The sequence below is a fragment of the Nannospalax galili genome, unplaced genomic scaffold (assembly GCF_000622305.1).
Source record: "Nannospalax galili isolate Female #2095 unplaced genomic scaffold, S.galili_v1.0 scaffold488, whole genome shotgun sequence".
Taxonomy (NCBI): Eukaryota; Metazoa; Chordata; class Mammalia; order Rodentia; family Spalacidae; genus Nannospalax; species Nannospalax galili.
The window spans coordinates 3378263-3405658 of NW_008360316.1; the positions used below are offsets into that span (position 1 = coordinate 3378263).

At 40.4% G+C, this 27396-nt stretch overlaps 1 protein-coding gene across 2 annotated transcripts in view; it reads left to right on the forward strand.

The window, feature by feature from the left end:
• Nucleotides 1-1831: 1831 nt before the first annotated feature.
• Mtmr6 (myotubularin related protein 6) overlaps nt 1832-27396 on the forward strand; it is a 35791-nt gene continuing 10226 nt past the window's right edge. Inside the window, exons 1-8 of one of the 2 annotated variants that reach the window (XM_029559582.1) lie at nt 1832-2022; nt 15708-15824; nt 18323-18485; nt 20224-20381; nt 20733-20861; nt 23894-24028; nt 25028-25141; nt 26663-26795. In XM_029559582.1, coding sequence (XP_029415442.1) covers nt 1999-2022; nt 15708-15824; nt 18323-18485; nt 20224-20381; nt 20733-20861; nt 23894-24028; nt 25028-25141; nt 26663-26795 — 973 coding nt within the window. In that variant the 5' untranslated portion in view covers nt 1832-1998. The remainder of the gene's footprint in view (nt 2023-15707; nt 15825-18322; nt 18486-20223; nt 20382-20732; nt 20862-23893; nt 24029-25027; nt 25142-26662; nt 26796-27396) is intronic. The other variant, XM_008824992.2, reaches the window with a different exon arrangement.

Consider the following 27396-nt stretch of genomic DNA (forward strand, 5'->3'; position numbering starts at 1 on the left):
CCAGAATCACATGCAGCTGGGAGGGGACTCAGAAGGGAGCATCTAGAATCTCATGTGAGAGTCCAATCATCCTCCTCCTATGAAGGGAACTTCAATAGGCCTCATCTTGAGGTTGCTTGCAGGTAATCACAGATGGTCCGATTAAGATAGCCTGTTATGTTAGAGGACAGCATTATACAACAAAAACCTATGTTCATAGTGGAATTAGTCTGTAAATACATTTTATATAGTCTCTGCTGCCATGTGTCAGGATACAATAAACATAGGTCTGTAGCTAAAGCCATTCTTTGACTTAAGATGCTAATTTAATGCCCTTTTATTATTTTGGTAGAGAGGTTTGTCCAAGTACTACTAGAATTCAATTTGGAGTAAAAAGTAGGAGGGACAAAATTATTTTTAAAAGAGAGTTTATATTTTGTTGTTATAGGTATTGATGAATGATGAATGTAAGTAGATGGGTAGGGTTGGAAATATATTCTCAGACAGAAATGAAAGTTCTCTGAAGTTATGGTTTAAAGAGTCACTTTTAGTGGAGGGCTCATCAGTAACATAACTCCATTTTCAAGAACACAAAGTGAGGGATCTAGCACCCCTTTATAGTTGGTTGACTTTTATGTAAAAGGCATATTTTGAAGATTTACATCTTGTCAACATAGAAACATCTGTCAATTAAGAGAATAAGAGATATTCTGAAGCTAAATATGAGTGACCATGGCCCAGGAACAATTTAAAACAACTTTTCATACATATAACTTCATCATTTATTAATGGCTACAGCAGTGATAGATATATGCTTGTTTGTCCACACAATGTAATCCAAAGATACACTAATTTGATACCTGCTGAGGAATCACATCAGGAAAATATTAAAAGTTTTGCTTCCCATAATTAAATCACTATATTTCCATAAGAGTAGAAAACTTTGTATGCATTGTAAAAACAGTGAAATTCATAGCATGCAGTAGTCCCAAATCTGAGCTGAGATGGTGCACTGTGCTTATGGGCATGCTCAGTGCACAGTGCACAGGTTGCGTGTTGAGAACCCAGGGTGCAGTGAAGGCCAGTGACAGCAATATGGATAGGTAATACATTTGATTTTTCTTTTAAGACAGGGTCTCCCTGTACCCCAGCTGACCTGGAACAAACTATGTAGATCAGGCTGGCCTGTATCTCACAGCGATTCCACCTGCCTCTGCCTCTGGAACGCTGGGATTAAAGGTGTGCATCACCGTAGCTGTCCACTTGATTTTGAATTGTTTTGGTCAGCTACATGACTCCATGGGGTTGTAATGCACAGTTTAAGAAGTGTTGGTTTAATTGGCAGACCTTTTGCATAAGGTGGCCAGGGCAGCAAGGGAGAGAGTGTAACAGCTGTTGGGGAGTAAACTGCCCATCTGCCAACATCTTTCCTCACGGGAAAACAAACATCAGGAACCCTTACAATAAGAACTCAAGAAATCAACACAAATAATCAAAATAGATTTTAATAGTTATTTACAACTGCCCAGTGCCCCATATGAGTCCTCCTTTGTTGCAGTAGTTTCTAAATTTGATGTACACTGACTGGCATGGTAAATGGCTTCGGAGATATCCAGTCTCTTCCTCACCAGCAAATTCCCTTTGGGTAAGAATCCACTCTCAAACCTAGAAAGGTCTTCCGACCTCCCAGAGCCCAACTCTGTTGCTCCTTGCCTAGCTGAATCCAAAGGACTACTGCCTGGGAGGACTTGGCGATGTCAGTCCTCCACCAGCGAGGGCGCTGTGGAGCCAGCGGCGGGCGACGCTCTACCTGCTTTCCCGCGCCCCTCGGTGGCTGGGGTTTGGGGAAGTGTTTCTAGGAGACGGCGCTCAGGGGCGGCGTGTGCGTAGTCGACGCCGCCGGGAGGTTGGCTGACGCTGGCGGGTAGGGGGAGTTCCTGTGGTGGTTGTCACTGCCCGGTGTCTTTCCCGATGCTGCGCTCCTGAGGCCGGCTGCGGACGGGCGGGCGTCTCCCCGGGATGGAGCACATCCGCACCACCAAGGTAGTCGGCGCAGCCTGCGGCCGCCGGTGTACAACCGAGGCTGGGGCCGCGGGGCCTGCGTACCCGCCCGGGCTGGGCAGTTTGGGGTGCAGAGGCCGTGCTGATAGGCGCCGGCGCCCTAGGAATTGGGGTGCCGGGGAAGTCCGCGGAAATTGGTGGCCGCCCAGTTGGCTCCACACTTCCTGGGACAAAATTGGGTCTACTTTATACTGTGGGTGCTTTCGGCCGCTCGCCGCCTCGTTCACCCCCAACTCGTTGGGTCCCAACATTAGCATTTCTTTGCGGTGTAAACTCGTTTTGCTCAGGTTTTAAGTGCCGCGCGCCGCATATTCGTGGAGCTGATTTGGGGAAGCTGAGGCTGGCGCCAGCTCCACCTCACTTGTCTAGTCCTTCAGCCACTTAGATCTGATGCTTCTGTGCTTCCAACTTAGGCAGCTGTCCAAGTGTCTGTGCCGGGTTTTAAAAGGTCCGATGAAACTTACCCCAAAAGAGCTTGTCAAATCCCATACTTAATCATTCTGTATGAAAGGTGTTTAGAGAATGAACGAGTATTTATTTAAAATAAATAAATAAATATATATGATTTTGTTACAAGTTTAAAAACGGAAGGAAATGACACCGGAATTTTACCGAAACAACGTATCAGGCAAACTTCAGTGTCAGGAGGGAGGAAAACAGAAATGGAGACCAGAAAATTTGAATAGCATTAAAAATCGTTCAGGGCGTTTGCACAGGGAACACTCCTAAGGAAAAGCCCTAACTGTCCCCTGCTGCTTGTCTTAAAGTTACAATTCATTTAGGAACAAGCTGACTTAATTTCATTGTTGCACATAGATTTTTTTTTTCTTGGGATTTGTTTTTGACATTTTGGATACTATACATAGTATTATTCGTAGTAAAATCAGAGATGCTAAAACTCTAACTCGTGTGCGTGCGTGCGTGCGTGAGTGCGTGTGTGTGTGTGTGTCTTTTAAGGACAGCGTCTCCCTATAATGCCAGCTAACCCAAGAAAGAATTCACTACGTAGACTAGGCTGGCCTCCATCTCACAGAGATAACCTGCCTTTGCCTGCTAGCATACATCATGACCCACATAACTCCTTTTGAAAGCTTGTTTTGCTGCCCTCCCCGCCTTTGGGGAGAAGAAAAATAGTATAATTGGATAGTTTAAGTTGCTGGCACTTAAAGTTGAAAATGGAAGGCTGGTTAAATGGATACTGAGTAGAAGGAGCAGAGTTGGGGAAGAGAACTGGGGTGGGCAGGGAGCTGCTGTTGTCCTGGTTACAGGGCCCTAATGCTGTTGGCTCAGAAACTTAGACTTCTCCAAACCTCACTGTATGCTTCTGCTGACTGCTGTACACAACACAAAATAGAAAGGTCAGTGAAAGCAAAGGAAGCTAATGGACTAAACACACTGTTCCTAAGGAATGCCAAGAGTGAATGAACACCATTGGGCAAATCTTGAGATCCCTTCATTATTTAAAAATTTCCCCATAAATATAAAAATGCATTTATGATTAGTTTTTTTTTTTTTTTTTTTTTTTTTTTTTTTTTTTAGGAGGGTAGAGCTATGGGCTCCTTTATGATCCTGAAGATTGTTAACTTCTTAATGTAGCCCTGTTTTTCCACAGTGGGCTCGCCCATGCTGGTGTTATAGTAAGGCTGCTTTATGTCTTTTTAAAGATTTTCTATTAAATTTACTTCTTAAGGGAGCTCATTTGTTGCTTTGTGTTATTTTTGTAGCATTGGGCTGCTACTCTGAAATAATCTTAAGTGGGTGTGTGTAAAAGACAATGGAACAGATATTTGCTAGGTATCTAATATATACCAGGTACTGAATAGAACAGCACCATCAACATGAGCCTCAGAATGTAGTCTGATAATCATTGTATGGATTGTAACATTTCCTTAAATTATTAATCTGTTTGGAAAAGAACTTACTCTTACAAGATTGATTTGAACATAGCCAACTTTTGCATTCTGTTATGCATCAGTCTTCATTTGGACCTATTTAATTTGCTACAAAAATAATTGTATTTTAAAACCAGAAATGGATTGCTGTTTTAAACTCTCTGTGGTTGAGCCAGTATGATTAAAAGTTGACCCTAGTACTGTTGAGATGGGTAAAGGCACTTGCTGCCAAACCTAATGACCTGAGTTGGTTCCCCACATGGTGGAAGGAAAGAACCAACTTCCACAAGTGTACAGTGGTGTTCTTGTGCGTTCTTTCTCCCTCTTCCTGTCTCTGACTCTCTCTCTCTCTGTCTGTCTCTCTCTTTTCTCTCTCTCGTTCTGTCTCATACCACACACACTAAGTAAATGAATGTAATAAATTAAAAAAAAATTACTTTATTGCTGGGCGTGGTGGCACGCGCCTTTAATCCCAGCACTCAGGAAGCAGGTAGATCTCTGTGAGTTCAAGGCCAGCCTGGTCTACATAGTGAGTGCCAGGACAGCTGAGGCTACAGGGAGACCTTGTCTCAAAAAGACCAAAAAAAAAAAAAAACAGCTGTTTAAAAAAAAAAAAAAAAAAAAAAAAAAAAAAAAATATGCTGTATGACTGTTCAGTGATTTTTTTTTTTCATTTTATTTAAACAGCTGCTTGTTATATTTTTTTGAGACAGGGTTTCCCTGTAGCTTCAGCTGGCCTTGAACTTGCTTCATAGACCAGGCTAGCCTTGAACTCACAGAGATCCACCTGCCTTTGCCTCCCAAGTGCTGGGATTAAAGAGGTGGGCCGCCACTCCCGGCAACAACTCTTTTTGAAAAATAATAATTACCTTCTGTTGAACAACTGCATCAATACTAATTATGTAATATTATCATAATTTCACACTGTTCACATTTCACAATCTGTTAATTTATTAGGTATTATCTTTCTGATGGCTACTTTTGTCAACTTGAGACAATGTAGAATTACCTACAGAGTCTTATGGAGGGACTGCTCAGGTCAAGCTGTGAGCATGCCTGTAAGGGATTTTTTCTTTGAGTTAACTGAGATGGGAAGACCTACCCTGAATGTGGGCAGCACTGTTCCATGGGCTGGGCCCTGAGCTGTATAAGAGTAGAGGAAGCTAGCAGACTCATGCACTTACTCTGTCTGCTCTTAACATGGGTATGTACAGCCAGCTTTCTCAGTCTCTTGCTTTCTGACTTCCCTGTGAAGATGGACTGCCACCTGGGCTGTAAACAGAGCAAAGCTTTCTCCCGAAGTGCTCTTTGCCAGGGTATTTTATCACAGCAGCAGAAATGAGACAAGAACAGTCACTAATTTTTTTTGTTGTTTTGTTTTTGTTTTTTGTCTTTTTGAGACAGGGTCAGTCTCCGTGTAGCCCCATCCTGCCTGAAACTCACTATGCAGACCAGGCTAGCCTCAATTTAATTCAGAGATCTGCCTGCCTTTGCCTCCCAAGTGCTGGAATTAAAGGCATGCACCACCACACCCGGCAACAATAATTAATTTAGAAAAAAACCCTGTATTGAAGTAAGTTTCAGAATCTCTATATGTGGGTTAGGAAGAGTTGAGCTTGGTAAATTTGAATGACCTGCCAGGTTAGCTGTGTGCAGTAGTTAGGATTTAAACTCTGTAACTCCAGAGAGTGTATACTTTTTCCAGTGTGTTTAGTTTTAATCTAATTATTAAATTGGTATTAATTTAGGAAATAATGCAAATAATAATTGAAATGTTTTTTTCAATCTTTTCATCATAAGCAATATTTTCATATTGGTTTTTGTAATGGTTAGAGTTATTTGTTTTATGGTCTGCTGACTAGAGATTAGTATTTTAGTTGAATACTAATAACTTTCTAGGCCCTAAATTCAGTAACAGATATGTGATCCTATTTTGGTCGTGTTTGCCTCGAGACAGGGTCTGTCACTGAACTGGAATCTGGACCTTTCAGCGAGACTGGCTGGCCATGGAACTCTTTGGATCGACTTGTCATCACCCCTCAATGTTAGGGTTCCAGGCACATGGAGCTGCTGTGCCCAGTATACACAGTTCTGGTTGTCTCTGTGTTCCTTTGTGTCCCTTTCTACTGCCTTCTGCTTGGACTGGGCATTGCTTTAGGTGTTAGGAAACTAGGGAAATGGTAGTGAACAAGGCAGACAGTATGTGGGTGCTAGGGATGGGAACTTGGTCCTCTGGCTTGCAGAACAAGCACTCTTACCCACTGAGCTATTCCCCCAGCTCTGAGACCTTAAGTTTTGAGGTATACTTCAACACTTGCCCCAAGTAGGACAGCATTATAACTGTCATTAATACTGTTTGATGTTACAAATGACAAAACTGTAGTTTTTGAGAATAAATGACTCATCCTGGCTCAGACAGGTAATTGGGAATTATTTGTTCAGTGGTTGCTGGTAGGAGCTGGGCTCTGGAATCCGGGTCTATCATGATACCAGGCCTGTTTTCTTAGCTACCACATTCTCCTGCCTTACAGAATAACTGTCTAGTGAAGAGATTTGAGTATGGAGGTAGGGCAGTATGAGTAGAGAGGAGGGGGTGGGTGAGAGAAGTACTTGGCAGTAATATTTGCATAGTAACTACCCAGTTGTGAGGGTGCTTAACTGGGGGAAAGGGCTAAAGCAGAGAAGCAGATGTGGGTGTTTCGGTAATATTGAAAGTTTTTGTTGGGGTGAGTTTATGCAAGAGAAAGTCTTGAAGCTCTGTAGAGAGGACTGGAAAAATTAGGGCCCTAGCACCTTAAGAAAGGTGGGTGTAGAGGTAAGGTGCTGAGTTGGAGCAGCAGGGATAAAATGGAAGCTCTGAGTCACAGAGGGGCAGGAAACAGTCTACACAGTTCTAGTTGCCTCTGTGTTCCTTTGTGTCCCTCTCCACTGCCTTTTGCTTGGACTGGGCACTGCTTTAGGTATTAGGAAACTAGGGAAATGGCAGTGAACAAGGCAGGCAGTATGAGAAAATGTATTTTCTCATCAAGAAAGACATAATTCTGAATAGAATTGATAAATCAGATATGCAGTGTGTTAGATGGTGGTCAGTGCTATGGATAAAAATAAAGCACACAAGAACTCGGGAGCACCAGGATGGGGTTGGAGGGATGGCGATTGTAAATTGAGTAGTCAAACATGGAACTGTTGAGGGAGTGAGCCAGTTCACCTAGGGAAAGGAGAGAAGGTCCCAACAAAGGAAACCACCACATACCCTTTCCAGGCCTCATTGCTAAGAGCCAGTGAGGAAGTTAGCACAGAGTGAATGAAGGAGATGGAAGTTGGGGACTGACCAGCAGGTTACTGTAGGCTTTGGAAAGCCATTGTGAAATCTTTTGTTTTTAATGTTTTAAACATTTATTATTTTTATGTGTACTTGTGTTCCACGGTGTGCATTCAGAGGTCAGAGTTTCCTTTTATCACGTGGGTCCTGGATATTGAACTCAGGTTTTCAGGTTTAGACCAGCAAGTGCCTTTACCCGTTGAACCATCTCCCTATCCCTGCCACTATAAATCTTTGCTTTCACGCTGAAATAGGAAGCCCTGTACTTGGCATTGGCAGAAAAGCAAAGTGAACCAGTACTGAAAAGTTTTCATTGGGTTTATGATCTGAGTGTACTCTTTTCCCTCTTAAGAAATCCATAATTGCTTCATTGATAGTTTATGCTGCCAGGCTTGTCCTAGGAACTGAGGATACATGATGGAAGAGTCTCTGTGTTAGATGGGGGTGTGTGCTTTCTTTTCAATAACTAGTTCTTCACAGGATGTCTGTGGAATAACAATCTTAAATTGCAGCAAGATGCCTGGCTACAGGGAGGGAGCACAGGGAGGAAGCACAATTCCCCCAGAAGCTCTGGTCCTGCCTCTTCTGTTCCAGAGGGCTGCACACGTTATCATGTTGCAGTATAGGCACAGTTCTTGGCCTTAGAAATTTGTCTGAAGCAGGCTCTTGGTCCCTTCCTGTCTCTGAGGCCACTTTTCCTCAGGGATAAATGAGTGTCTGAACTTTCTGGCTGTGGCTTTCTGTGGGAATTCCTTTGTTTTTCATTTCCAACTTTGTCATCAGCTAACACTTAAATTTTCCTGTAGACCATTTAGGGTACTTTTCCTTGTAGGCCTGTATAGACGGCGACAGTTTAGCTAAGCAGTGTGGGCACCACCCATCTCCAGAGTGACCACACCCTCCTCTTTCTTTCTCTTCGCTCATTGTTTTTCATTTACTCTTTCTTCTGCTGAAGCCATTTTCCTCCCCGCTCCTTTACTTTTTGCCTCTTTTAGAATCCTACTGCTGTCTTTATCAAACCTTGGTAGTAATGACCTGAATAGTTCTACTTATTTCCTAAACATCTACCTTAAGATATTCCCCCAAAAAGCCTGGGGAGACTATGCAGCGTCAGTAAACAGGTCCTGTCCCAGGTGAAAGGGGGTGAAAAAGGGCGTGAAGGTGCAGCTGGGCGCTAAGCTGTGGCCTGTCACTTCCTTGCTGGCGATTTAGCAAAGATGATCCAGTTTCCTTTTTTGGCCAGGAGGAGTTGCAGCCAAGAGCAGAGTAATGAATGTATTTTTTCAGAAACACGGTTATTTTCTCCAGAACTTTAAAGACTAAATAAATGTTTTGGAGTATCTCAGTCTCATCCTTTGTTACATCCACATGCCAATACACTATAGAATAGTTGTATGTAATAATTGTCACTACATTCTTGACTTGAATGTAGTTTTGTCCTTACTAAGTAAGGTAATGGATAGCTCAGTCAAGATTTGGCTTTTCTCTCAGACTCACTTTTCCTTCTCTGTACCCTGGTACTAGTAAGTACAGCCAGTCTAACATCTTAAAATTCACAACCAAACAGAGGAAAACCCCTCTATTTCCAATTTTTTCTTTCTTCTCACATCAGTTTTATTAGCCCAAGACAGGCTTCCTGTCTGTTGTCACTTACTCAGGTGCTGTGTGTCTCAGTCACACCTTGATTGCTTCTTTAGCCTCAAACTGCTTACTTCTCCCCTGCCCAGCACTTTCTCCATGGATAATGCAGTGCTCTTAACCCTGTCCATCATGAACACAGCGCTTAAAAGCCTGTTTGTCTTCTCTTACTTACAGCCCAGATTATCTTTCATCAGATAAAATGCTGTCTGCTCTATTGTGATACAAATGTTGCAACTCCTCCATTGAAAATTCTGAATTCAGTGTTTTCTTTCTTAATGAAGATTTTGTTAATCCTTTCCTTTCAGCAGTTTGTATTGGAGAAACAGTAGTAGTGTTTTTCCCCCTGCTTTGGAGTACATTAATTACTGAATTTTTTTTTTTTTTTTTTTTTTTTGAAGCATGTACTCACTATGTAGCCCTTGCTATGTAGAATAGGCTGGCCTGAAACTCACAGAGATCCACATGCCGTTGCCTTTTGATTGCAGGGACTAAAAGTGAGGGCTACCATGTCCAGCTTGGAGTTGCTTTAAAACAAAACAAAGCAAATTATTACATTTATTTTAGTTTGGATACGCAAAGGACATGTGCTATGGTGAACATGTGGTAGTCAACGGACAGCTTGTGGGAATCCATTCTCTCCTACCGTGTGGGTCTCAGAGATCAATCTCAGGTGGTCAGGCTTAGTTGCAAACATCTTTACCTGCTAGGCCATCTCACTGGCCTCTGAATTTGCTTTTTAAACTACATGTGCATTCTACCCTTTTGTTTAAAGCAGAGGACTAGCAGGACTCAGCCTACCTTATCAGATAACTAGCTGTAATCATTTTTGCAAATATTTATTTGTCCATTTTATTGCATATATTTATAGAGCACACAGGGGCAAAATGCTTTGCATCCATTAGCTAACCTTTTCCTCTCTGAGGAATTGCTGCTCTTATTTTGTAGATGAGGAAATGAGACCCAGGTAGGTTGGCCTTGAGTTAATAGTAAATTTTTATTGAGTGAACTGAGAAAACTCTTTCTTGGTGTTGTGTACCTATGAACATGCTCCTCAAGGATTCGGGGTGTGCCGTGTGTGTGTGTGTGTGTGTGTGTGTGTGTATGTAAAAAGATCAACATTGTAATAAAATCATTTAAAAAGTGGGAGAATTTGGGCCTTAAGTATTTAGGGAAACAATCTGAAGGTAGATAAGGAATAGCTTATGTGAGTTGAGGAGGGGGGTTATTTGAATAAGGAGAGTTGTATGAGAATGAGTAAGTGAACTTCTTAGGTACAGTTTCGGTCTCCATCCCTCCATGACTGAGTAGAGTTGAGGGTTGGAACTGCACTTCTGCAGTTTTGGAGATTATTCAGATGGACAGCCGGATTTTGAATCTTGAATATACCCCCCCCCCCCAATTAAAGACCTAACAGGAACTTCCAGATAATTTGGATGTAAAATCAGGGGAAATCAGGAAAAAAGTTTATAAATTATTAGAGCATATTCAACTCAAATTTCCCATCTTTTTTTTTTTTTTTTTTTTTTTTTTTTTTTTTTTTTTTTTTTTTACTTCTTATAGCCCCAGCTGGCCTGGAACTTGCTCTGTAGCCCAGACTTGAATTCACAGACATCTGCTGCCTCTTCCTCCTACATGCTGGGATTAAAGGTGTGCACCTCCATGCCTATCTTGATATATTCCCAACAGAAGAATTACATAGTACTCTGTAGTTCTAGAAGAAGATAGTTTCTACTCTGATTGGGTAATAAAGTGGGGTTAGAGACCTGGAATTCCAAACTGTTTTACCAGAATAGATGGACAGACAGATTGATGGTAAAGCAAGACCAACAATAACTGTGTATTCCAGTAGTTTTCTTAATTGCTTTACTTCTTTGCTCTTGCATGAATTAACTGAATGAACATACGCTGGCCAGCCACTTTAAGGTAAAGACAGCAGGGAGAAATAAGAGTAGGATAATGAGACAAAGAATCCTATTTGATAAATCCCTGGAATGACTTTAACTAAGGGACCACTGCCTTCTGTTTGTTTTTCCCTTATGAGGAATAACTTTTCTGTTCTTCCTCTGTGGTCAGTAAACATTCATTGTATTAAACACTATTCAAGTCATGCTAAGATTCTCAGAAAAACAAGAGGTGGTCCTTGCCCAGGGAAAGTTCTAGTTTTTAGTGGGAGAGACAGACACTTGAACAAGTGCTTTCAGTCTTGCTTAGTAAGTACTCTGACAGTGGTGAAAGGAGCAGAGCTTGAACGAGGTGATAAAATTGGAAAGAATGGGTGATCATCTGAGCACCCTGTGAGTCAAGAAGTTGTCAGTATGGTTTCCAGTGTGATCGGCTTGATGAGGATGGTATAATATGACTTACACCTGAAACACAGAATCAGGATCATGTTTATGACAGGAGGAAGGGGAAATCAGTTTGGGTTTTAGTATGTTTAGCATGACTCTAAGACTCAGGTAGAGACAATGTAATAGGGAAAGTGTGCCAGCTCAGGAATCATAGCATACAATGCTATAACTGTGCTGCCCTACTTGTATGTGGGCAGTAACTCCATATTGGGGTTGTGAAAATAAAAATACATGATGTATGTCCAGCACTTATCATAATGGTATGTCAGGAATGGCATGTGTAGCAGACAGTTTGTACTCAGGAGAGTTCAGAGAAGACACATTGAAGAGTCATTAACAAAGAGGCTCAAGTCATGACAGTGGATAAGACTTGTACTGAAAATGGATCCTTTTCTGGTCATGGTGAGGCATATCTGTAATCCCAGGTCCCAGGTAACAGAAGGAGCAAAAGGTTCAGACTAGGGGACTGAAGAGATGGCTCAGCGGTTAAGAGCACTGGCTACTCTCGCAGAGGACCTGGGTTTGATTCCCAGCACCCATATGGCAGCTAACAACTGTCCACATAGCTGACCTCCATGAGCATTGTATGACATGGGTGCACTTACATACATGCAACAATACACTCATACACATAAAATAATAAAATTTGGGGGCTGGAGAGATGGCTCAGCAGTTAAGAACACTGGCTGTTCTTGCAGAAGACCTGGGTTCAAGTCCCAGCACCCACATGGCAGCTAACAACTGTCCATAACTCCAGTTCCAGGGGATCCGACTGCTTTTTCTGTCCTCCATGGGCATTGCACGACACGGGCGCATTCACATACATGCAGGCAATACACACATACACATAAAATATTTTTTTAAAAAAGAATAAAATTTTAAAAATATTTTTTAGAAAAAGGGCAGGGCAGCTGGGGCTACAGGGAGACCCTGTCACTCACTCACACACACACACACACACACACACACACACACACACACACGGGCCCAAACCAGCCTGGGCTGCACAGCAAGACTCTTGCCTAAAGTCAGAATGGATCCTTGAGGAAAAATAGTGAACAGGGATGAAACCTTTGTCCAGTGTAAGATGCTGCCCATTTTTCTTTTTCCTGCTTTGAGCTGGATCTCACTGTGCACTAGTTTCAGTAGAGACGTATGGTGCACCTCACCATCTTGGGCTCTACGGGAAGCCAGTGCAGGACAGGACAAGACATAGTCTGTGCCAGGGAACTCAGAACTATGAGGGAAGACCAGGAGGGATAAAACCCAAATGAAAAATGGTGATCATCCTCCTTATAGACTAGCTTTGTAAATAGTTGTACCTTACAGAAAAGTTACATTTATGTAAGGCTTATGATTAGAGGACTGAGAAATTAGGAAGCTTTCTATTAATAGCCCTGCCCTTTAAAACCCTCTGCAGATAGACTTTTTAAAATTTTCTCTGAGATGCTGTCTGAAGTGCTACCAAATGATGTTAGCTTGAGTAGTGTGGTTGCTGTTCGATAACCTTTATTTCCGTATGTGTTCACTAATTCTCTTTTTTGTAAGAGCTCTAAACTTTGTTTCACTTGTTTAAGGAAATAAGGTAAGTGAAGGCCTTTTGTGGTCTGCTCATTGCTGTTTGGCTAAGGCCCTTGCTCCCAAGCCATGCATAGTTGGGGAGAACTAGGCAGTAGTTGATCTTGTTTGTGTTAAAGGTATCTAAATGGAAATTTCCGTTTTTAGTGTGGTAATATGAAGTCAGCTTTTGCTTGCAGGAGGCATGGCCCTAAACAAGGAAGTAAGTGTTGACTTCCAAGAGAAATCTTCATTCAGACTTGTAGGAAGCTTTCCTATTTGTGTTTTTCCTCTCTCCCCTCCTCCCTCATCCTCTCTCTTTACTGTCCCCCTCTTTTGTCCCCGTCTCCCTATCTCTTTCTTATTGGCCTTAAGCTCAGGATCTTCTGCCTCAGCTTCCCAGCTACACCACTACACCTGGCTTCTCTGTGTTCTTAAAGGTCAATATAAGATGATCAAATGTCAAAACCCCTGTCCGACCTGAGCTGTATGTTAGATCATATCTCTTGTTTCCAGGGGGCAAATAATTCACATTAAGTTTATTGTCTTAACCATGCAAATTAAGTCGTGTGTTACGTATTTAAAAATTTTTTTACATTTAAATTTTAACGTATTTGAACAGTCCTGTTATAAGCAAGAACTCTCTATGGAAGTAAATTTCTGGAGAGAAGAGAGGGATGCTAGTCAGCCTATTAAATGGTAGTTATTGGTTGCTTTGAAAGCAATAATTTCATGATGGAATATTTTTTTTATCAGTTAATAAGGGGAAAACTAAATACATCAGGAAAGTATAAAATTAATGATATAATGGTGAGCTATCCGGTTTTTTGTTTTGTTTTGGTCCTTTTGACACAGGGTCTCCCTGTAGCCACAGCTGACTTGGATTCCTTATGGAGATCAGTCTGTCCTTGAACTCACAGAGACCCACCTACCTCTGCCTCCTGAGGGCTGGGATTAAAGGCGTGCGCCACCATGCCCAAGCACACAGTTTAAAGGATTGTCCACAACCTGCTGTAGTAGCTGTAAATTAAGTTGGTACTGCTTATTTTACTTGTTTTCCCTTTAAGGTGGATGACTTTAAAATTTAAAAACTGTAGTCTTCCACATATCCCTAATCCCCCTCCCACTACCAAGACAATGGCCTGTGTGTGTGTACACTGGTATTAACAGACACACTGCATCTCACTACCTCAGACACAGGGCAACATAGGACATAGATTATGCCAGGGAACTCAGCTATGAAGGAGACAAAGTTATGACATAAGTGTGCTGGATAGCTTTAGTGTCAATTTGACACACCTGGGTTGAGGGAGCCTCAATCGGGGAATTGCCTCTATTGGACTGGCCTGTGGCCATGTCTGAAGGCCATCTTCTTGATAAGTGATGTGGGTGGTGCCACCCCTGGGCAGGTGGGCTTGTGTTGCATAAGAAAGCAGGCTGAGCAGGGGCCAGGGGAGCAAGCCAGTAAGCAGCGTTCCTCCATGGCCTCTGCTCCAGCTCCTGCCTCCAGGTTCCTGCCCTGAGTTCCTACCTTGGGCTCCCTGATGAACTGCAACCTGGGAGATGTAAGACAAATAAACCCTTTCCTCCCCAAGTTGGTATTGGTCAGAGTATTTTGTCACAGCAATGAAGAACAAACTAGGACAATAAGTAACAAATTTTCTGAGCAGGTCATCTTGCCCAGTCATCAGTGAGTGTAGGAGAATGCTTGTCACTCAGCTGAGCAGAGACACCCCCCCCAAACCCCCCATAAGAGAGAAGAGTGAGGAAGAATCCAGAGCTGGGCACACGCAGCCATTGCTGGGTGTGTGGTGGTGAGGAGAATACAGAACAGACACTGCAATTTGCAAACACTGCTTTCTTGATTTTATTTCCCTCATAGTTTACTTGATTTTCAACTTGAGATAAAGTTGGACTGAGCTGCTCACTTTGGCAGCACATACACTAAAAAGTGGGTTCCATGCAAAAAGTGCCTCTGCTTCCTCATTCCCTACACTTCTTAACCTTGCTTCTCATACCATTGGTGTTTGTGTCTCTTCAGTCTTCTTCCTTAGGATATGTTTGTATCTGAATAATACCTGTGTTGCTTGTGACTTATACATTCTCCAAAAAGATAGATGAAATTTTACGTTGACTATTAAGTAACCTCTTATGTTTGGGGACAAAACGAAAAAACTGAAAATAATACATGCAGGTTCTGGGATTGGAAAAACTTGTTTATACTACTCTCCTGGTTAGCCTTAAGTGCCAGCTTGACACAGCCTAGAGTCACCTGAGAGGGGATACCTCAGTTGAGGAATTTCCTAGATCAGGGTGGTCTCTAAGCATGTCTATGAGGGACTGTCTTGATTATTAGGTGATGTTGGAGGACCCAGCCTACTCTGGACAGACCCAGTCTTCCTCAGGCAGGTGGCCTTGGGTTCTATAAGAAAACTAAGCATGAGCCTGTGAGCGAGCCAGGGAGCGAGCCAATGAGCAGCATTCCTCCATGGTTTGTACATCAGGTTTCTGCTTGGCATTAAAAAATATACCTTATTTATTATTTTTATTTTTTTATATATATGCATGTATTGCCTGCACTTAAGTGCATTCTTGTTGTTCAATGCCTGTGGAGGTCAGAAGAGGGAGTTGGATTCCCTGTAATTGGAATTATGGAGAGTTGTTTAACCACCATGTAGGTACTGGGAACTGAACTCTGGGCCTCTGCAAAGAGCAGTCAGTGCTCTTAACCACTGAGCCATCTCTCCAGCTCCCTGCTTGATATTTCTGATGAACTGTGACCTGTAAATGTAGTCAAATAATTCCTCCCTTAAATTGCTTTTGGTCAGAGTGTTTTTATCACAGTAACAGAAGTCAAATTAAAACAACTACTTTTGAAATGAAAAATAACATCTTTTTCTTTTTCAGGTTGAACAAGTAAAATTACTTGACCGATTTAGTACCAGCAACAAGTCACTGACAGGAACACTATATCTTACAGCCACACATCTGTTGTTTATTGACCCTCATCAAAAGGAAACCTGGGTAAGGAGGACCACAGCAGGACTGTCCGCCATAGCAATAGACTGTAGACTGGGTCTCTGTTTGGCTTTATTTAGAGTATGTGTAAGAAAATGCTTAATCACTGGTTATTTATTTCAACCAATTTTTTGCTTTGTTGTTTATTTGTTTGTTTTTTGGCCTTGAACTTGCCATCCTCTGTTGTCTGTTGAGTGCTGGGACTACAGGCCTCACAGATTAACCAAAACTTTCTGTTTTCAGGTGACCCTGCCTCCCTTCTGCATCAGTGACGCCATTTATAGTATAGAATTCTATAAAATATTAGCCTCACTTATTTATGTAAATACCTGTAAATACCTTTTTGTTCCTTTTAGTTTTAAAAAAATCCGAGTAAAATATGTGCATATTAACAAATCATATGAATTGTATGAATACATGCATATTAATGTATTCTTCAGTATTTTTTTTTTCTTTGTCTTTTTTGAGACAGGGGCTCCATATAGCCCCAGCTGGCCTGGAACTCACTATGTAGACCAAGCTGGCCACCTTGAACTCAGAGATCTGCCTGCCTCTGCCTCCCGAGTGCTGGGATTAAAGGTGTGTGCCACTGTGCCTGACTTGCATTCTACAATATTTTAATGTTATATTACAGTTAGGGGATTTCATTTTTGTTACTATAAACATTGTAGTATACTTATATAAGCGTTTTGTACAGTGACTCCTCAACATAACAGCATGCTACATTTGAACTGTGTGGGTCAACTTTTATCCTGATTTTTTTGTTTTTGTTTTTAAAATTTATTTTATTTTTATTTATGTATATATATGTGGGGAGGGGTAGGCATATGTATGTGTGAATACAGGTGCCCATGGAGTCCAGAAGAAGGCATTGGATCTCCTGGACCTGGAGTTACAGGTGGTTATAAGCTGCCTGATGGTAGGTACTGGGAACTGAACTTGGGTCCTCTATAAGAGCAGTATATGTTCTTAACTGCTCCAGCGTACCCCACCCCCTTTTTTTGAAATTACAATTTGAAAAAAAACAACGTAAATCGTGTAGCATGGAAATAGTGAATAGATTAAGGACATGTTAAATATATGTCATGAATGCTTAGAATATATGTAGGTAATAATGGTCATTTTGTCATTTACTATAAAATACAAATCCATTACATGAATTTTAAATACATCAAAATTTCCATATATAGACACAAACTGTACACACCACCATTTGCAGTTGAGAGAAATGTAAACAAATGTAAACATGCAATATAAATTAAAGCTGCATAAAATAAACAGACTACATACTGTGCTACCATAATAATTTTGTAACCACTTATGTTACTATCTCAGTGAATGCAAATGTTGCAAGAATCTACTTAAAATGCTGTGGGATGCTGATCATCGAATCATGAGCAGATCCTGTTTCTCCAGGAAATTGCATAGTGCAGCAAGAAGTAATCTTCCAGCGGCCTCATGTATTTGCCACTGTATCTAATGTGTAGCACAAAATATGTGTTAATGGTTTATGTTACTGGTAGTGCTTCTAGTTAGTAGCAGGCTGTTGGCAGTGAAGTTTGAGGGGAGCCAAAAGTTATGCTTGCTTGGGTTTTACTGGGAAGCAGGTATTGATGCCCCTAAATCCTGTGATATCAAAGGGTCTACTCTACAGACATGTTGTGTGCACTTCTTTCTACATATGTATCAGAGTTTCTCTCAGACGTTTTCCTTGGACTAAGAAGACGTTGTTAGGTATTGGATAAACACATTTGGATATATTACCTCTTCAAAATGGCATTCCAGTTTACTGTCAGTGGAGTGTGGCACATTCTTCTACTTGCTCAGCGACACTGACACTGTCAACTTAAAGATTTCTGCCCATCTACTTCAGATGTGCAGTTGAGGTGTTAGCTTGCTGATTACAGAGAAGTCATCCTTTTAGATGTTGTGGTTGAGTTTCCATTACTTTTTCTGTTGGATTATCTTTCCTTTTTCTTTCTCTTTGTTTACTTTTTGTCATTCTAGGGAAGGAACCTAGGGCTTTTTATGTGCTAGGCAAGTATTCCACCACTGAGCTATATCCCCACCTCTGTCTTTTCTTGATTTTATGAAAGTTCTGGGTTTTAATTCTTTGTCAGATACATAGGTCCTCACTGGCTTTTCCCAGTGTGTAGCTTATCATTTGTGTGTTTTGTGTACATTTTTTTTAAGTTTACATTTTTAATGTTAAGGATTTTTCATTTTTTATTCATGTACTTAGTAAATTCATTAAAATTTTCTGGAGCTTGAGATGGGACCCAGGGCCTTGTGTATGCTAGGCAAGTGTTCTGTCACTGAACTCTACCCCAGCTCCTCACTCAGTCAACGTTTACTGCCATGGAGGCAGCTAGCAGAGATAATGACATATTCCTGGCCAGGCATTGAGTCATTCAGATATCTTAAGTATGGTAGCACATAGCATTTGAGACTATAAATACTGGTACTTGATGTATTGGTGACCTGAGTGTTTGGTCATGCTCTAGATATTGCACCACCATATTGCCTCAGTAGAGAAACTTGCCCTGACTACTTCTGGATGCCCGCTTGTGATTCAGTGCAAGAACTTCAGGATTGTGCATTTCATTGTTCCCAGGGAGCGAGATTGCCATGATATCTACAACTCTCTGCTGCAGCTGTCAAAACAAGGTATTGTTCTGTGGGAGAAAAGCTTGCATGCTCAGTTGTTATTTTATACTTTAAATTACAGTTAGGTTTGTGTGTACTCTAAATCCCCTCCTTGCCCCACAATGGTCTAGAAATAATTAGAAACTACTGATCTGAGCTGTAAGAATGGTGTCTAAAAAAAGGGTAATGTGAGGAAAAAGTAAAGCATTTATAGTACAGACTGAAGTAACCTTAGATTTAAATTAATACTTTAAAACTCTGTTGATAGACAAGCCACACATTGTGTGTATGTATGTGCAAGTGTTTGTAAGTGTGTGTGTTCATGTGTATATACGTGTGTAGGTGTAGATAACTTTGGGTGTCATTACTCAGGAGCCATTCCCCCTTTTTTTTGAGATGATTTCTTGCTGGGTCCTGGGACTTGCCAATTAGGTTAGGCTGGCTGGTCAATAAACCCCAGGGATCCACCTGCCTCCAACTCTTACCTCCCCAGCACTGGGATTACAAGCAAGTGCCACCAGGCCCAGCTTTTTACTTGGGTGCTAGGGTTTGAACTCAGGTCCTCATGAGTGCACAGCAAGCCTTTACTTTCTTTATTAAAGTGGGTTTCTGATATTAAGGAAACAAACTTGGAAGATGATATTAAAAATTTGAAGAAGGTCAGGCTGGGTGTGGTGGTACATACCTTTAATCTCAGCACTGGGGAGGCAGAGGCGGGTGGATCTCTGTGAGATTGAGGCCAACCTGATCTACATAGCAACTTCTATACCAGCTGTGGCTACAGAGAAACCCTGTCTCAAAAAGACTATATATATATATATTAGCTTAAGGAAGGTCAAGGCCCTCTAGTAGCAGAGGGATTAAATAATATGGTTAGGGTGGAAAATAACGATAGTTAAATCCTGTTTTAGTAGATGTAGGGTTGAGAGAGAAATAAGCCCTAAAAATGAATCTTACCACTACTTGGGCTGTTAGGCTGGGTTCTGAAGTCTTTCTTCCTCTGTATCACTTCGATTACATGTTGGCCTAGATTTCAGCTGAGCAACTTAGACCCATACTGAGTGATCTAGAAATAGGTCTATGTTCTCTCTCGGCACATAGAGCCTGTTATATTGGCCCAAGTTAAGCCAGAGTGTGTAGCAAAGACGCTTCCGTGGCACTGTCCCGAGCTCTGTGTCATCTTTCCTGGTTTTGCTGGCTTATAAAAGTGAGTAATGTGATCTTACGTTCTCCTTGCCAGCCCTGGTGTGTGCGTGCGTGTGTGTGTGTGTGTGGTGGTGGTGGTGTTTTTTGATCCCTCCCTCTCTCTTTCAGTGATATGATCTCACTCTGTAGCCCACGCTGGTCTCAAACTGGGAAACCTCCTGCCTCAGTCTTGTGAGTGAGTGTTGGCATCATAAGTATGCACTACTACACCTAGCCATTTCTAGTTTTGGGTTACAGTGTTTTGTTTTATATCTCATTTGAGAAAAAGAGTAGGAAGTGTCTACTTGTGTTTTTAAATTTTAACCTTTAAGTAAAAGGGAAATAATGGAATTGAAGATTCGACATTTAAGTAACTATTGTTTGTTAGCCTAATTTTGCTGAGACATAAGTCTCAGGTCCAACATATGTCATTAGATAAAATCATTGACTTTACAGAACACAGAAAATATTAAATTCAGGTAGGTTCATGTATTTGAAGACTTTAAAGAAAAGGATGGAGGAAAAACTTTAACAACTATAAGTTGCATTTTATGGAATGTCTTTCATTTTATAGCAAGATTTGAAGATCTCTATGCATTTTCTTATAATCCCAAACAAAACGATTCTGAACGACTAAATGGGTGGCAGCTCATCAACCTTGCTGAGGAGTATGAGAGAATGGGAGTGCCAAATTCAAACTGGCAGCTGTCAGATGCCAACCGGGAATACAAGGTAATATAGCGACTACACAGAGATTCCCAGAATACGAGAGTGCCAGCAGGGCGCAGTGTCACGGGAGCTGTGGTTTGTCTTGCAATGTGCCATTCTTTCACTTCATTAGTTTAAAGATTTTTTTTTTTTTTTTTTTTTTTGGTCTTTTTGAGACAGGGTCTCCCTGTAGCCCCAGCTGTCCTGGAACTCACTGTGTAGACCAGGCTGGCCTGGAACTCACAGAGATCCACCTGCCTTTGCCTCCCAAGTGCTGGGACTACAGGTGTGTGCCACCACGCCCAGCTAGTTTAAAGGTGATTATTAACCTCATGGTTTTTGAACTGAGATGAGTAGTTTTGTTTATATTTACAGATTTGTGAAACTTACCCCAGAGAACTTTATGTTCCCCGGATAGCAAGCAAACCGATCATTGTTGGCAGCTCCAAGTTTCGGAGCAAGGGAAGGTTCCCAGTTCTCTCCTATTATCACCAGGATAAGGAGGTAGGAGCTTTTCTTCTGGTTTTTACCAATATAGGGTAAGCATTCAGATGATTAATTTTTGCTTTAAAAGGTCAATATTATAATGTTAGTAATAGAGACATGCTGGCTTTTCACTCACATTTAGAAAGTTTTAAAATAGCAGTGTCCTGAGATACATCTACTTTTTATCTTCCTTTTCCTGCCTTTTTTTCCAGTAGTTACTTGAAAATCATGGGATTGGTGAATAGATAGGTTCTTTTTTAATCGTACATGTATTTGTAGAAAGCAGATAGTTTGACAAGCCAACCACTGAAAGAGGGTGGAGAATCAAGGGTGTTTAAGGCTTCCATTTTAATAGTGAGCGCTTTAAATTTTAAGAATTCCATAACATGAAGAGATAGAGGAGGTATGTTCATACTGAGTATGGTAGCAGGGGCTGCTCTTTTTTGTATGTGTACAAGTGTACACATGTGTTGCTGGGATGGAGCCCAGGATCACCTACCTGCATACTAAGTAGGCACTCTGCCACTGAGCTACACCCTCAGCCAGTGGGAACTTACCTTTGTACTTCCTTGTGAGGTGTAGCAGAGGCACTATGTGTTCAGGGCTTTTTATTTATGTCCTCTTGGCCTCAGGAAGGTAGGCTTTGCTAACTACTCAAGAGAAGGCACAAGTTGAGAGAGACATTTCACAGCAGGTAAGTTGAGGAGTCCAGTGCCATTTTTGACTCTCAAACCTCTGTAGACTGATTTTTAAATGACCCACCCCCCTCCTGGAGACGTTTCTTTTCCCCAGGGTTCTGAAATTCCATAGTGATGTGCCCTGGTCTGTCATTTGCATTTCTGCCTGGACACTCAGATCTCAGCTTTGAGAAGGTATTTTTTCTATTTCTATGGTAATTTCTTTTCCTTTGTTAATTTTTTTTTTTTTAAGTTTTGTTAGTTGACAGGCTTTCTAATATAAACCCATTTTTGTAGATTTCTTTCCTGCTTTCCCTGTCTTTCTGCTGTGTAGGTTGGCTTCCTTAAAGAGTCCTGTTTTTGCTGATGTGTGTCGTGAGGCCTGACTGATGCAAGGGTAAGAAGGGTGGTGGAGCCTTATGCTCTGCTAGGTAGACTTGTTTAGGGCAGCATATGGCTTTACTGCCATCCATTGCTCAGCCTGTTGTCATCTTCAGGTCAGTCCTTCATAGAATAAACTTTGTCTTTAGGGTGAAGAAATATCTGGAGGTCATAACTCATCCTTATATAGGCATTCAGCCACTTCTCTTTTTAGTCACACCCCTGCTCAGACCTTCAGAGGTACCAGCTCCCGAGTGAGTCTGATTTTGCTTCTGAAAATATCTGGCTTCTTACTGACTTAGGGTTAGTAGGCAGGTCCTTTGCCCTGCAAAGTCCATTATCAATGCCACTCTGCTGCTGCCTCCCAAATGTTATTACCCTCTCTGCTGATGTTCCTTTGTCTGCTCTTCTTGTCCTTGTGACTTTATAAGCCTTGTATTCATCAGAACTTTAGTGTGATTTTGGAATGGAGCAGAAGTCAAAGGTAAATTTTAAACAGATGTTTCTAATCTACTTTTAGTGCCTTAAGTCATAGGGAGTTACCTGTTATGGCCTCATTTAACACACCTTTTATATACATTAAGTTTATTGGGAAGCCAGGCTGAAAATAGATACTCTGTGGTTTATTTAGCAGAAATCAGAAAATAGATATAAAAAGGTGTATGTGTAGCATAGGATTCCTTTAAAGAACAAAAACAAAACAAAACCTCCTGATACTCAGAACTAAGAGACCACATCTAACAGTAGAAAACTGACTCAAAAAATTCAGAAAATAAGAAAATGCTCTTGAACATTAAAAACATTGTAACAGTCCTTGGGGCTGGAGAGATGGCTCAGCAGTTAAGAGCACTGACTGCTCTTGCAGAGGACCCACGTTCAATTTCCAGCATCTACATGGCGGCTACAAACCATCCTTAACTCTAGTTCCAAGGGAATCCGAAGCCCTCTTCTGACCTTTGTGGCATTGCACAACACGGGTACACCCACATACATGCAGGCAATACACTCATACACGTAAAATAAAAATAATAAATAAAATATTTTTAAAAACATAACAGTCCTCATTTTTTATGCTACTTATAACTTTTGGTTATATTTTGTATATTTAAAATATACAAAAATATGTACTTATATTACTCTCCCTGCCCCTTAATGATACCTATTTAGAATGTTTGAGTAGAGTTAAGTTGGAGTTGGCATGGATGAGATTTGAGAGATGAATACGGTTCTAAAGCTTTTAATTTTTAAAGGAATTTTAAATATTTAATTCACTGTTTCTTACAGACATGCCTCCCCTTACAGCGAGTATTTTTCACTGAAGCTCTCTTTTATATTTTATGTCTTTATGTAAAATTTGCCGATTTCTAGCAGAGATCTACTAGTCTTTTGGAAAGTAAAAGTTCACCTGTTTGCTAATTTGAAACTTCCTGTTGTATGTGTGTTGACTAGTCTGATTTCTTTACTTGAATTTGACTGAAAGTAGCCCATAATCCATACAAAACCCACAATGCATGTGTGTCCTAAGAGCAGGCTTCTTCCTAGAATTCACCAAGTACTGCTTCTTGGCACTGGAGTGATTTTTTATTTAATTTAGATTTTTTCTTGTAAACAAACTAGGTAAGGAAACATTTAGTTTTCTTCAGAGAAGAGAATGTTGGGGTAATGTAGGCAACATCAGGATTCTCAGAAGTAGTTAAGATATCAAAGTAAATGCCTTATAACTGTCTTGCAACTTTTTTATTTTTATTTTATTTTATTTTTAGACAGGGTCTCACTGTGTAGCCCTAGCTGGCCTAGAACTTGCTATGTAGACCAGGCTGACCTTGAACTCTGAGATCCAACTAACTCTGCCTACTGAGTGCTGAGATTAAAGGCGTGTGCCACCTTGCTACCTTTATATTTGATTTTAAGACTTTGGAGCTTTTTCTAAGCTTTTTTGAGAAGTATTTTAGAGACCTTTGTATAATCTGTTTTCTGTGTTTTTAAAATTAGGCAGCCATTTGTCGATGTAGTCAGCCACTGTCGGGCTTCAGTGCCAGGTGCCTAGAGGATGAACATTTGCTTCAAGCCATTAGTAAAGCCAACCCAGCTAACCGCTACATGTATGTTGTGGATACCAGGCCCAAGGTATGTATCCTGAGCACAGTACAGTCTGTTACCTTTCTCACTTTATTGCTTTAATAGGGGTTAATAAATTTGCCCAAATGTAAGATACCTGAATCCTAGTTTTAAATTAACGGAGGCTAATGATATAAAGGAAACCAGTGCCTTAGGGATACCAAATTAGCAGACCAGTTCTCAGTGACCTAGATCATGATTGCTTTAGTCGTGTGTGTGTGTGTGTGTGTGTGTGTGTGTGTGTGTGTATGCGTATGCATGTATATGTATATATATATATATATATATACATGCAACTTGAAGATATATTAAAGCTTTTAATATTGAGAAGAAATAATTATTTTTCTTCTCTTTAAAGAATTTTTTTTTTTGTTATTGGTTTTCTGAGACAGAGTCTCCTATAGCCCAGGCTGGCCTAGAACTCACTGTGTAGGTAAGGATAATCCTGAACTCCTGATCCTCTTGTCTCTACTTCGTAGGTTCTGGAATTATAAGATTATACTACCATACCCATCTTACTATTTTTGTTAATAGAATTACACTTTATGTTAAAAATAATTTGGTCTTAATTTGAAAGATTAAAAACTAGGAGAAGTCAGGTGTGGTGGCCCACAACCTTTAGTCCTAGCACTCAAGAGGCAGAGGCAGGCCGATCTCTATGAGATCAAGGCCAACTTGGTCTCCATAGTGAGTTCCAGGCCGGGGTCGGGGGGCTACAGAGAGACCCTGTCTCAAAAAGTCAAAAGAGAGAGAGAGAGGGACAGAGAGACAGAGAGACAGAGAAAAGAAAGAATTATTTAATGTAGGAAACATTGGATTAGAGAACTGTAGTGAACAGGAAAGTAGTGTTAAGCATTTGTAAGGCTAAATTCTTACCATTAAGACTAAATAAGAATCCTTATTTCTTTCATGAACTCAGTAAACAGCTGATTCACATAGGATCCTGAAATTAAAGTAATCATTATCTTCAATGGTAACAGCTAACTTTACTTTTAATTTTTATTATAGCATCGCATGCAGAGCTGGTGGGATACACCAAAGGACATTGGCAGAATTATAGTGAGGATTTCTTCAAAAATCTGGAATGATGAGAAAATAAGAGAAAGCGATGAGAAAAAGCGAGTGAGCAATATAGAACACAAGCAATTTTAGGCAGTTTTGTGAAAGGAACCATAACCGTTTTAGAGTAATTCTCATCATTATCCAGTCTCACAAAAGATAATAGAGAATACGGAAGGCAGAGTAATTTGAGTAAATTAGGAAGTATTCAAAAATGAGAAACTGGTAATTTGATGATCTTTTATTTTGTTAAAAATAAAAGACTTTCCTAGGAGTCAAGAGCTGGTAAATGTCTACTATATGAAAATTGTGTTTCCTTGTTACTGGAGGCTTGGAATCTAACAATTCTTCTTAGGTAATATTAGATATAAAAAGTGATTATAATATGATACTTTTTGAGATGACGTCTGATTTGTAGCTCAAGATGTAATAGTTCTTATGTCATTTTTCTTTTTCTTTTTATTTATTTTTTTATTTTATGTGCATGAGTGTTATGCCTGCATGTAGGTAAGTGCGCCTGTGTCGTGCAATGCCCGAGAAGGACAGAGGAGGCTGTTGGATCCCCTAAAACTGGAATTATGGACATTTGTTAGCTACCATGTGGGTGCTGGGATTCAAACCCGAGTCTTCTGCAAGAACAGTGTTCTTAACCGCTGAGCCATCTCTCCAGCCCCTTCATTTTTCTTCTATACAAAGAATACAGATTTTTTTGAATTGCTTTTCTAAGCTTAAAATTAGTGCTAATATAGAAACATTTCTAATTTTACCTCAGTCTTTGTAGATGCTGGGTAGTGAGTCAGTAACTGCAGTTTAACTACTTATTACCAACCTGAGGCCCCATCACTGAATGAAAAACAGCTTTTCATACAGTTTAGGTTGTTTTTTATCCAAGCTCATCTGAAAGGAACAATAAATTATAGTAACATACTCTGAAATCCTACTCTGAAAGCAGTAAGCAAGATTCCTAAGGGTTTCTCTGATCAACTTGACAATAACCAAAGACTGTGGGCAGTCTGTTTTCACTCTAGAAAGCAGTTTATCTTAGGCCTGATTCTTGGAGCTATACCAGTGTAATGGGTTATATGCCATGTAAAACAGTGTCTAGGTCTCCAGTAATCTCCGTCGTGGATGGCCTTACTAATACAGAGCCACAGTTCAAACCTGATTTTCGGGGTACCTGTGGCTCTATGCTCATTTTGCAGTTGAATCTCATAGTTTGATTCTGTAAGCAGAAAGCTCTCTATCTTTGTCTGTCTTCAAATCATTTAAGATTTAGATAGGAAATATTTATTTCTTTAAATTTTGAAATGTTATAGAAATGTGGAAAACTGATAGACCAATTACCTTCTTGAACTTTTGTATTTTCTTGACTAAAATTTTTCTTACATAACCGTGTTGTCCCCTTATACTGACCTTCTTGGTGACTTAGCATGTTTACTTATTAAAAAATAGTAGCTTATTCAATTTTGATGAGTTTAAGTTCTCTCCTACCTATAAAAATGTGACTTAGTATTCTTATGACATTTTTGATAAATTAAAGATAACAGTAATTTGCTTCTAAATTTCTAAAATTTTGAATTTTAGCTGAATGCAATGGCTAACAGAGCAGCTGGAAAAGGTTATGAAAATGAAGACAACTATTCTAATATTAGATTTCAGTTTGTTGGAATAGAAAATATTCATGTCATGAGGTCCAGCCTTCAGAAATTACTGGAAGGTATGATTATTATATCTTTTAGAGAGCTTTGTGCAATATAAATATAGTGATAATCACATATAACTTAAAATTTTCTACCAGTCACATTTTTAAAAAGTAAATAGGTGGAATTGATATTTATAATATACCTAATATACTAAAGGCATTAGTAGTAGTCAGCGTGAAAAACAGAAATACATTTTCTTTCTCGCTCTGTCTCTTGCCCAGTTGCTCACTCGCAGCTTTTTTGAGACAGGGTCTCATATAGTCCAAGCTGTTCTCAAACTCACTCTGTCAGGGGGTCAGTGGCCACATTTTGGGTGGAAGGTACTACATCTCCAGTTCTAATGGTTTTAATAAAGATTGTTATTCTTAGAGATTCTTGCATAATTAATACAGCGAAGATTAATATATTAATATTAATGTATATTAATATTGTTTCTAGTAAGGAGCTTTTCTAGTCGTGATATAGAATTTTAAAAATCAAAATATAAAATATTTTAATTAAACACTTGTGTCACTTTTTTTTTTTGGTCTTTTTGAGACATGGTCTCCCTGTAACCCCAGTTGACCAGGCTGGCCTTGAACTCACAGAGATCCGCCTGCCTCTGCCTCCTAAGTG